This window comes from Kogia breviceps, chromosome 5 (assembly GCF_026419965.1).
Source record: "Kogia breviceps isolate mKogBre1 chromosome 5, mKogBre1 haplotype 1, whole genome shotgun sequence".
Lineage (NCBI taxonomy): Eukaryota > Metazoa > Chordata > Mammalia > Artiodactyla > Physeteridae > Kogia > Kogia breviceps.
This window is the reverse complement of record NC_081314.1, coordinates 146,319,702-146,331,000: the sequence shown is the minus strand read 5'-3', so window position 1 is coordinate 146,331,000 and position 11,299 is coordinate 146,319,702. Positions and strand designations below refer to the sequence as shown.

Here is an 11,299-nt window from a genome sequence, read left to right as displayed (position 1 = left end):
CCCACCGGAGCTGAGCTAAGACAACACCCTACACGCGGCTCCTAGGTCCTCCGGCCTGGGGCGCCCGTGTCCCCGGGGACCATCGCAAGGGAGGCACACGTGGGGCCCGTGCATCTGGGCTCCGGGCATTTCTTAAAGCCCCGGCCGACATTAGCAAGAGGGAAGAGATGGGTGACGAGGCTGGAAAACGGAGGAAAGACACAAAACTTGAAGACAGTTCGACCTAAAACATGCAAGTTACCGAGACAGAAAGGTGACTATTGACCATGGGGTGTTAGACCAGCACGCTGAGGAATGAACCAGAAGCCATGCTAGACGTACAGCGAAGATATTCCAAATACAACCTAAAAACCCCCTTTACCTGGTACAGCTCAAGCCAGTTATTTTGAACTTGAAGCATTTAACACTGAACACAAGTAAAAAGTTTTCCATAAAATATTTTATTAGCAGTCTTATCTCTTCAGAGCATCTTACTTTATAGCCATACAGGCTGCACCACCCTCCGCCCTGCTGGGTTGTTTTGGTTTGGTTTTTGTCACATTCTAATTGAGCTGGCATTTGCTGAAAGACTTAGTGGGTTCTGACTACACTTTACCAACTGCTTGGCGGCATGAGGTGAGGGAATTTTCTCTTTCTTTCTCGCAGTAAAGGACGATTGAGGATTTAGAAACACCACAGACAACACTATGAGATACACACCCAGATCGAGCTGGCACGTGCCCTCGTATGTGTGCACACGTGTGTACATGCACACACACACACACACCAGCCCCTCTTGGGCTCCAGCCGGACCACTGGTACACTGAGTTAAGAAGCTAAGGCTGAGCAAAAGGGCAGAGGAAGGCACCTCCCCACCGAGATGGGGGGTAAGAAGCTGGGCCCCCAGGCCAGCTCGGGACACCCCTACGCCAGGCAACTGAGGAAAGGGGCGTAGGCTACCCCCCATCTCAGCTGTCCGTTTGGTGACAGCGAGTCCAGAGCTGACCTAGTATTGCACTTCAGACCTCGCAAAGCGTTTTCACGTACATTTGCACACTATGAACAGGAGGCAATACGGCAAAACAAAGAAATAAGAGAATTTGGAGTCAGACTTGGGCCCTTTCCCGGCCCCGGACCCGGGGCCTCACGGACCCTCTCCAGCCTCGGCGCCCTGCATCTGCAGAACGAGATCCCCTCCGGCCCGCCAGCACTGGAGGGCGAGCCCGCTCTGAGCTCCAAGCCCCTTTGCCTGGGCCACACCAAGCACGCAGGGATGGGTCAACACACGTCTGCTGAGTGAGCAGTTGAACAGAGGCGTTGGTAAGGCATCCAGCCAGCTCCCGGGCCACCCGGCAAGGAAGGATGCTCGGGGCACTGAGGCCCAAGCTGTTCTCTCCTCAGCGAGCCCAGCGGAGGGCTTTCTACCCCATGGATTCAGCCTGCCCCTGACCTCCTGGCAGTGCCTTTCTCAGGTGGGAAAATGACCTTTTTGTGGGTCTCCAGGATGAGTTTTTACCTAAAAGCTTGAGTCCTATTTCTTGGTTGTGAAGTCCCTCCCCATAAGGTGACGTAATCAGATTCCAGCATCTTCTATGTAAGACGTTTACCTGATTTCTTTCCTTCCCATGTCACCCACACAGGAGCTTTTGAAGCATTTAATTCTCGAGCTGATACCCAGCAAGGGTAGAAGAAACAGAGGCACAAAATGCTATGAACGCGGACAGAGGGGCACGGCTCCCGGGGGAGGGCTGGTCAGCAGACCCAGGCCCTGGCGCCTCCGCGGAGCAGGCACGGGAACCCAGCAGAGGCCCTTCCTCTCCCCAGTTCCGTGTAACAGTGATATTCTGTGGACTTCCTCTTTCATCTCTACTAACAACAGGAAAGGCTGCACACCGTTCATCCGATGTTTCCTCCCTCCTTCTAAACGAAGAAGCGCAATCGGAGATGAAAGGCAGATCTGAGTCATTACATTCAGAAATTACTTAAAAGAAGTAGATTTGGGAAGTCGGCCTGGTTTGAATTCCAGTGTATGAAAGACAGCATGTCACCGCCTCCCCCCACCAACTTCTTAACGACACCTACGTAGAAAAATAAAATCAACAAGTTACTTGCATGTTTTCTCGGGCTATTGCAATAAGGTGTTTGATCCATCTTCCGTACGGCAAAAAGCAGAGGGGAAGCATCTGAGATCCAAATTGCAGCGTCTGGGTCTACGCTGCCGAGGGTTTAGGATGAGAAAGCTGGAGCGAGGGCCGAGGGGCGTTGCTGACTCTTGAAGACTGATGAAGGCAGCTTCCTAGGTCGACATCCTCAGTGGACCCGGCCTCAGGTCCTCCTAATCAGGTTCTCCTGCGGCGGTGACCTCAGCGTACTTACTGCACTCCAAGTAGCATCCTTGAAAACGTACGCGTGTGCAAGTCCTTCTTGGGCTCACAGACCCACGACTGGAAGGACTCACCTGGAGGGAAGAATCTTTCAACACTGGCCTCAGCTGACGTAATTCTGAGGCATGGTCCAGGGCTTTTCCTCTTCCCAACTCTCTGTTTCACCAGGCTGTTCCCACGTGTGTCTTCCTACGTGTGACATTCGTACAGGCAAGTCTACCTTGAAGCTGAATAAAGACTTTATAAAGGCTAAGTTTGACCCTGGTTAAGTAACTTAATCTGGAAGGCAACGCCACATTGGTGGAAAACAGGCAAACGTAAAATTACGTTGAAAATACCTCAATTGTGTTGACTGAAAGGGATCTAAGGGTGAAAAAAGAGGCCTCTAAGCGCTTGCAAATCAAATCCACGTGTGAGTCAAATGTGCACCTTTCTCATTCTCCTACATAGGAAATAAAAGTTCTGGAACACAACCTAGGAATCTCAGAACCTTTCAGAGCTGAACACGACCTGGAGGGCGACCTCGTGCTGCTCTTTGCAGGTGGGGAAACTGAGGCTCAGGGAGATGAGTGAGTCTGTCCGCAAAAAATACAGTCTTTCATTAGGAGACCCTGATTCCCGGTTCACGGCATATTCTAGAAGGGGAAGGCGATTCAGTCTTCCTTCCGAGGACCTTCTTTGGCCAGAGTCGCCTTCCACACTGGGGTCATACTGCCGTCAACAAGCACACGGGCGCCCGCCATGAATCCAAAGGCCGTTTACCCTGCAGCTGTGCCCACTGCTCCTGTGCCAGAGGGATTTTACTTACGTGACTGCATCGCTGGAAAGGAGTTCCCGGTCTGGAAAGACTATATGCTAGCCCGGCGCTGAGAAGGTGAAGGTGCCACTGAGAGGCCATGGAAACCAGATGCGGGAGACAGGATCTCCCACGGCTCTCAGAGCGTGACGTGATGCAGCTCCAGACGCCTCGGCCACACTAAGTCTTCACCAGAGTCTCTGGCAAAGGCCTCGGATTCTCGGGAAATCTCAGCATCTTCCCTCCTGTGCAGTTAGAGCATCTTTTGCAGGCTACACCCGCAGATACGGCAACGTTCACACCTGGAGTCTCTCTAAGCCCAGCTTCCCCAGGTTCAGTGGAGGTAGTTGATGTGATATGTCAGGGAAGAGAAATGTTTGTAAAAAATCAACAGGGTTGATTTTCTAGAATTTTTTCTTTTAGGCAAAATTAAGGTGCTTGGAAAGTTAGGAAGAAAAAAACCCCAATATATTTTGCTTAAAATAAGAAGCACGGGGAAAATAAAAGACTTTGAAAGAGATGGCCACTTTCACCCTACAACCTTCTGTGTAACTTTAAAAGATTTCCACATGGCTTAGCGCGTACGGTTCCAAGGCCATCCTTCAACCTGGAGCCGGCTTCTGCGTCTTTCCCAAGTTCTGTCTGTAAATGAGACCAGCTCAGAGATCCAGTCAAACTCCTCTCATCTCTAAACAAAGTATGTTTACCCTGAATAATTTTCTTCACCAAGTACTAAAAAGGTACAGTTTCTGGAAGTGAATGAAATTTGTCGACTTTTGGCTTGGAAAATGACCTCATTGGAAAAAGAGACAAACCGTAGAAAGGTGAAACTACGAAAACACCAGTCACAGAGCGGAATTGCTCCTGGCTCCGCCTTTCTGCCCCCGGGCGTCTGACTGCACGGGGATCCCCAGGAAACCGCCCGAATCCCCCGTCCAGGACCAGAGCTCCCTGGTCAGAAGGAAGAACTTTGCCGAGGAACCCTCTCATCACCAGCTTTGTTGCAATTTTAAATTCTGCCTCAGGGGTGGTATTTTAAAATCCTGCACGTGGAAAAAAAAACCTTTCTACATCTTCTTCTTAGTTACAGCTAGAAAGGGTAATGGAGAGAAGGCCCAACCCAGCGGGGCGGCGATGTCCAGCACTGGCCGCCCAACAACCAAACGTGGTCCCAGGGGTTGGGTCACAGGAGTGTCTGTGTCCTCGGGCCCGGGCTTGCCGCAAGTTTCTGCAAGTGGCCCTCGGCCACTGTGTCCGATTTTCCTCTCCCTGGCTTTCCAGTGCTTTACCTCTCTGCCCGGATTTTGTATCTCAGCACAAAGTAGGCAATGAGACGCAGGGAGATGAAGAAAATCCCCAGGACGATGAAGTCTAGGTAGAGCTTGGCGTTCTCCACGTCCAGCTCTCTGAGAATGGCCTCCGACTTCTGGAAGTGGCACGTGTCGTCGATGTCACAGTGCAGGTCCTCCCGGTCGAGGCCATAGATGGAGAGGATGACCCCTTCAAACCCATACCTGAGGAGGGAAGTGCCCGCATGAGGAGGGCTCAGGAACCCTCACCCCGGCCTCTGCCCACGTCTGCGGAGGGTAAGGAAGGTACCACCGCCATCCCCCCACCCTCAGCCTGGCTCCCCTCCCTCCCCGGAGATCTTTCTCCCTGGAGCACTTCCTAACGACTCCACAGCTTCCTAAGATAAATCCATTCAACGGCTTGATGATGTGTTTTCCGATTTTGGTTCCTCCAAAGTCTCAACGAAAAACAAAAACAAAAACAAAAAAATCCCACCCAAAACCCAAATTGAACCAAGAGTAGGTATTGTTCAAGGGTGATACGAATGGTAAAGCACTTTGATTACTTCTGATACCACACTTTTTTTTAACAGTTAAATATAATAAAGGGTCCGAGAGCTTTCCAAGGACTGGGGAGCATTGAAATGAAACATTCCTGCATCACCTTTCATTCTGTTCCAGCCCTGCAACATCAGAACAAAAACGCTAATTCTGAGAAGAGAGACATGGGTTTCTGATTTCTTGGTCTTGGAAGGTGCACCGATGGCTGAAACTGTAAAAGTGCTTTGGTTTGATTTTGTTCACCGGAACAATATACCTGGGTCTGAATGGACATTCTAGAAAAGACAAGCTTGTTCACAGCTGGGGACCCTGGCTGTCACGTGGAATGGGTGTGGCTGGGAGAAAAGCTCTAACGACCAGCCCCGCCTGCCGAGGGCCAACGGAGCCGAAGCACCTCTGAGCCGAGAGCGTGAAATCTGATCGCCTAAGCGCCGAGGGGCCGGAACTGTCTTGTTCAAGAATATGAGGATGCTCGAAACGTGACCTGTTTCCCACTGGATTTTTCTTATTAAGGTTTTACGAGTTCAGAACCTTGTTATAAGCAGTGCTCATCCCAGAGAGGAATGAAGTTCCTAAAAGATGGAAATATGCAGGGCAGCCCTCCAAGGCACGCAGGACACGGAGCCACGAGTAGGAGTGTGTGTGGCATATGCACTACCAGGAAAAAAACAAAAGGCACCGATACTCTTTGGGTTCATGATCCAAGAAACATGCCGTCATCTCGCTGACGGCGAGCAAGGGGCTTTGCTGAGCCTCTGCACGTCCCCGGGTCCCTTCCCTCTGTCGTCCTAAAGTCCCTGAGGCGTAAGGGGCCCCCGCATGTTACCTGACATAGGAGATGTAGGACATCCACTGCAGGTAGGTGGGGATCGTATCGAAGCTGACGAAGAATCCTGAGAAGAGGAGGACGGGGATGGCTGTCACGGGGCCCACGAACGTTGCCACCTGGGAGGGGACACAAAGGGGACTGACTCCCATCTCCCTCCTCCTCCTCCTCAGGTGGCCCGGAGGCCACAGCCCATGTTTCTGGACGGTCGCCAGCAGCTGGGAAAGGGCCAGAGACTTCAGGACGGGTCACACCAGGGCCAGGACGGCGCAGAGAAACACTCTGTTTGGGGAGCGAGCTTGCTGGTCTCTGGCACAGGGAGGGGCTGGGGTTCGTGCCCAGAGGCCCAGCCGGGCCCAGCAGAGGGGACGGAAGGTAAAAGAGAGTAGAGACCCCACAGAGCAGGGGTAGCACGGCGCTGGATGTGGCTGTGAGGGCGCGTGGTTCGGAGGGAGGCACAGCCACCCGGGACCTGACGTCGGCGTGTTCCGGGGAGGAAGCGTTGGGAGCGCGGTTCCCTGGGCGCTGACTGCAGCTGGCGTGGGCCGAGGCTCTGAACACAGAAAGGAGTCCATCCCGCGTCGGGGAGGGGGCGTCAGAAGAGGCCACGGTGGTGCTGACTCCCCAGGGCTCTGGCTTTGTCTTCTAAGGGTCGGACTGGCCTGAGCACCAGGAAGCCCCAGGGGTGCAGAAACTGCAAACGCAGTGGGCTCGGCAGGTTGGGGGTGGGTGGCACCGGGCCTCCAGAAGGGACACCTGGAGGGGCTCGGGAGGGCGGGAGCAGGGGGTGCAGAGGGGGGGCGTCTAGGGGACAGCTGGGTGGACCCCGCAGAGGCAACGAAAGGTAGGCACTGAGGGCTTGGCCTCTGAGCCGGCTGTGTGACTCCGGCAAAATCACGTTGCCCCTCCGGGCCTCAGTCACCCCATCTGTGAAACGGGCAGCACTGCACGTAACTCATGGGTGGGCCTGGACTCGATGAGCTGGCGTTCAGAAAGCGCTGAGCCCGGCACCCGGTGTGCCCAAGCTCCGCACGAGGGCACCTGCCGCTGCCAATCTGCCAGCCTGAGCAGCCAGGACCACGCGATCCCTTCCCTGGGGGGGGGTCACTCGACCTACTGAAGCCAGTCTAGGAACCTGGGGCAGAGTCAGGAGAAGGGTCACAAGGGGGGGGCGCCGAGCCCCAGCACAGCCACAGCCCTGGTCGCACGGGCCAGGGCGGAGAGGCGAGGCCTGTCCTGTGGCGCGTCCTCGGCCGGTACCTGCAGGGATGTGGAGGCGGCTCCGATCAGCAGGCCCAGAGACTGCGCCACCAGCGACGTCATGGTGCCCAGGGCCGCGAAGAGGACGAAGCGCACGGCGTCGGACGGCTGGGACGTCATCCAGTACACGATGCTGCAGTAGGCCACGGGGAACAGGATCTGGAAACACAGGGCCCGTCACCCCCTTCCTGGAAGCCGCACTTCCCCCTCCCCCGCTGGGGCCGCCGGAGGACCCCTGCCCCCTTCACTCCGGGCCGCTGCGGCTCACATACCTGAAAGGGCACGTCAGCCATGGTCTTGGCCAGGTAGTAGGCCTTCAGGCTGTACCAGTAATTCAGGTGTTCTCGAAGAAACACTCCCATCTCCAGGGGAACTAGGGGACGGGAAAACGGAAAGGGTCAGGCCGACGTCACAGTGGGGTCACCGCCTCAAACAGGTGGTCTCCTGCCGAGCCCTCTGCGGCCCCAACCTGTCCCACACCTCCCCGTGGACCGTGCAGTACTTACAGTACCTGAGGGTTGAACGGAAAGGTGTGAAGTGCTTTACCCGTCTGGAAAGACCGCCGATCATTTTTATAGCGGAAGCGTCACGAAGGGGAGAATCTAAGTGCGGAGCGTTGCTGTGGCCGTGCGCACAAGTATCTACGGCTGCCCTTATCCTCCCTGAGCAACCGTAACAACGGGGTTCCCTTCCTGCGCGAGACCTCGCAAGCCGCCCTTGGCAATTCAGGGCAATTGAAGGAGGAGGCGTTGCCGGGAGCGGGGGTTTAGGCTGGAGAGCCGGTGAAGCGACGGCTTTCCACACTGTCTCCCTGAAGTGGCCAAGGGCAGCCTGGTTTACAAATAGTCTAGAATTGCGTGGAAATCCAGCGAGAATAGCTTTACCCGCTCACAAACTTGGCCGCACCAGGGCTGTCCTAACTGAACAAGGTAAGGCCCGTGCAGTAGTGTTTAAGGGGATCCCGGTGAGGAAACCTTTTAGAAATGTCTCCTCAGCCTCTGCCACCAGGCTTACAAGTCTTCCTAGAGATTCACTCCTTTGGCTGAAATGTACTATGTATTTTCTTGTCTAACGGGACATACAACAACACCTACACCTGTCAACAAAGAAGACGGTACTTAAAAGCACGGGAGGCTGCGCGACCGTGGCCGATCAGGAGGGAGGGGGGGGCGAGGGGCCCGCCGGGGGCACTCACACGTGAGGACGGTGGGCATCAGCGCTGCGAACATGAGGAAGAGCATGGAGAAGAAGAGGAAGCCCGAGTTGCTCAGGACCTTCTTGGCTTCGTTCCCGATCCCCAGGTAGAGCAGCCCGATGAGGAGGCCGATGCCGATGTGGGAAGTGATCCGCAGGTGCGTCAGGACCTGGGGGCAGGCGCGGTCCACGCTCAGGTGTGCGGCAGGCCCAAGGTGGACGGTGAAAGGACAAGGCGGCCGAGGCCCCCAGAGGCAGCGGCCAAGGCGGGTCGCAAGCTCGGTCCTGCCCCTTCCCTCCACGAAGCAAGCCCCCCACCCTAAACCTGCACACGTGCGGGCGCGCGCGCACACGCGCACATGCACACGCGCACATGCACACGCACACGCACGGCAGCATTTAGCTGCCATGAAAACGGAAGGAATTGCCACCCTTTGTGAAATCCCCTCCCAAAGTGGCAAACCAGGGAGGGCAGTGCACCTTCAGAGGGGAGGACAACGGACAACGACGGTGGTGAAGGGGGCAAAGAATGGAAGCATGACGGGCCCACCCTTGCAGAGCTCCGCCTGGTGGCCACCAGCCCCTACATCTTTCAAACTGGGTCCCAGAGGCCCCCGGGCACCCAGCCCCCTGCTCAGGTCGTCAGATCATCCACTCGAAAGGGTGGATATTGTCATGGTTCCCAATCCTTCACCAACTCCTTCCTGTAAGTGCCTGCACAACCCGCCGTGCCCTGTGTCGGGCGGAGCTTTCCGGAGGGAGGAGCACAGCCCCCCCGATGTCGGCCTTGGCCGACGGGACGTGAGCGCCAGTGACCGTTTCCCTCCAGGAGCCAGAGCTGTAAGGGCCGCCGTTCGGCCTCTCCTGCTCTTTCCCTCTGCCGTGTTCCAGAAAGGAGCCGCTCCTCCATTCTGGGTCCCAGGACGAGAAGACTCGTGAGACAAGGCCGTGGCCCACAACACGTTACACGAACCAGACCTCAGTATTTGCTGTCCCAGACACTGGCACCTGGGGAATGTTTGTTACTACCGCTTCACTGGGAGCTGACGGATGCAGATGGAGGAAGAACAGTCTGAAAGTGCAAAGCAGGACCAACACCCCCGGAAATGACCCTACAGCTTCCTCTGCCGCAGAGAGTACTGCAGACCGCCTTACCGAATCCCTCATGATGCTGAGGAAAGTCCTCTTGAAGAGGATGCAGAACTGGGTGAGGCAGCTGGCAGAGAAGCTGTGACAGCCTTCCATGGAAGTGGAGTCCTGAGGACACACCAAGGGGGGAGGAGGGGTGAGACCCCAGCCCTGGGACGCCTCCCCTCTCGGCTAAGAGAAGTTCTCGTGCAGCGGGTGCACGGCGGGCCGTGCAGTGCTGCTGGGGGCTGGGGCTTTGCATTACCTTTCTCCACCCCTTCAATCGTTTTGCCTGCTTTACCTCTTCAGAGGGCCGGTGCCAAAGAAAAGGGTTCACCTCGCCACCGCCTCCGGGCTCTCTCCTGTAGTCAGAGTCACACATGCTCTCCCGGACGGCTCTCACCAGGCGGCTGTTCTGATCGCCATATTCACCGGACGCGACTTCCATGACTGCACCGTGAGACACAGACAGGGTCACCCTAGGCATTGCTCGTGTGAACGGAGGGCCTCTTTGCTTTGCAACACAATCATTCATCTAGCAGGAGTATTTTTAACTGATTATGTAGATGCTGTGTGATGATGCTAATGATATGATCAGAATCATTTAGTGACCAGTGTTCTTTTGGCTCTCAGCGCCCAGCAAGGCCATTCATCACGTCAGGAGCCCGAAAACGCAAATATGGGTTGTGATGTCGGAGAGCCCGGGAAGTCACGAGCTCATGCATCTGTCCTATATTCACTGAGTGCCGGCCACGGGCATTCAAGCACCAGAGTCGGAGCTGGGAGGACAGCAGAAGAAAGCAGGATGCCTGCTGGCAGGGCGGTTCCCAGGGCGGGGGTGAGTGACGGGCGCTGTGGCAGCTCTCCGGGACCAAGGAGAGGTGCCGGGGGTCCTGACGGGGGTGCGCTCGGCGTCCCGGGGACGTCGAGATCAGGGACCACCAGCCCCAGCTCTCAGGTCCCCAGGGACCACCTCCTCCACCTTCCCTCCTCGGCCCCCGTGTCATGCCTCTGCACCCCAAACTGTGCGAGGCCCCACGCGGCTCCCTCTCTCCTGGGTCCGCACTCCCCCTGGCGACTGCTACTCCTTCCCGCCCTCCCACCTGCCCTCTCTTCTCCCCCATCCTGTCCCTCCTGGTGTGGGTCCCAGGCCCTCACCCGAATAAGATTCTTGCTAATGCAAAGCCCCCAGGGACCGACCCCCACCCCCCCGGCAAAACCAGCCGTCTGTTTCCCGAGCCAGGATGGCTAAGCCATCCTCCATCCGGTCGCACCCCAGGAGAGGCTGTCCTCACCAGAACGACACAATCAATGACACCAAACGAGCCAGCACTGACCGCTCTGCTGGTCACTCACCCTCTACACCCTTCTCATCTCTCACCCTCTCCTCAGGCGTGATACTGAGGATCTAGAAGCCACCGGAAGGGCATACCTTCCCCTTCTCGGGCCCTCCTTGCGGTCCCACGTGCCCTGTTCCTTCTCCTGTCATCCTTCTCTCTAGGTTCTCACCTCCTCGCAGGCCACGGACCTCACTGGCCTTCCCTGTGCAGCAGCACCTGCGCCCGACCGTCCTCTGTCCTGAACGACTGTGCGGCTATCAACCTGATCCAGCCCTGCTTTTCAAGATGCTCAAGCGTCCTCCTCCTCTCCCTCGGCCCTCACGTCCTTCCAGCTCACGGCACTCTGGTTCTGCTTCGTCAGAGCCCCTTCTTTTAAGACAGAAGCATTTCCCAGCAACAGCATCTTGTGGAACACTATTTGGGAGATGCCATGTAGAGAATGCGGGGTCTGGATGCTTGAGAGTAAAACAACTGAGTGAGAAAGGCTGGTGACCAGGAGACCGAGGAGGAGAATTATGGTGGATTGAAGGGTGTTCCCCCAA

At 56.1% G+C, this 11,299-nt stretch overlaps 1 protein-coding gene across 4 annotated transcripts in view; it reads right to left on the bottom strand.

Annotated features, from left to right (window-relative positions):
- Nucleotides 1-421: 421 nt before the first annotated feature.
- Nucleotides 422-11,299, bottom strand: part of ABCG1 (ATP binding cassette subfamily G member 1) — a 68,268-nt gene continuing 57,390 nt past the window's right edge. Inside the window, exons 9-15 of one of the 4 annotated variants that reach the window (XM_059063992.2) lie at nt 9,719-9,867; nt 9,445-9,546; nt 8,291-8,459; nt 7,368-7,468; nt 7,096-7,254; nt 5,836-5,954; nt 422-4,673 (exon numbers count right to left, since the gene is read on the bottom strand). In XM_059063992.2, the coding sequence (XP_058919975.1) occupies nt 4,445-4,673; nt 5,836-5,954; nt 7,096-7,254; nt 7,368-7,468; nt 8,291-8,459; nt 9,445-9,546; nt 9,719-9,867 (1,028 nt within the window). In that variant the 3' untranslated portion in view covers nt 422-4,444. Of the gene's footprint in view, nt 4,674-5,835; nt 5,955-7,095; nt 7,255-7,367; nt 7,469-8,290; nt 8,460-9,444; nt 9,547-9,682; nt 9,868-11,299 lie in introns of all 4 variants that reach the window. The other 3 variants (XM_059063991.2, XM_067035166.1, XM_067035167.1) reach the window with 3 other exon arrangements.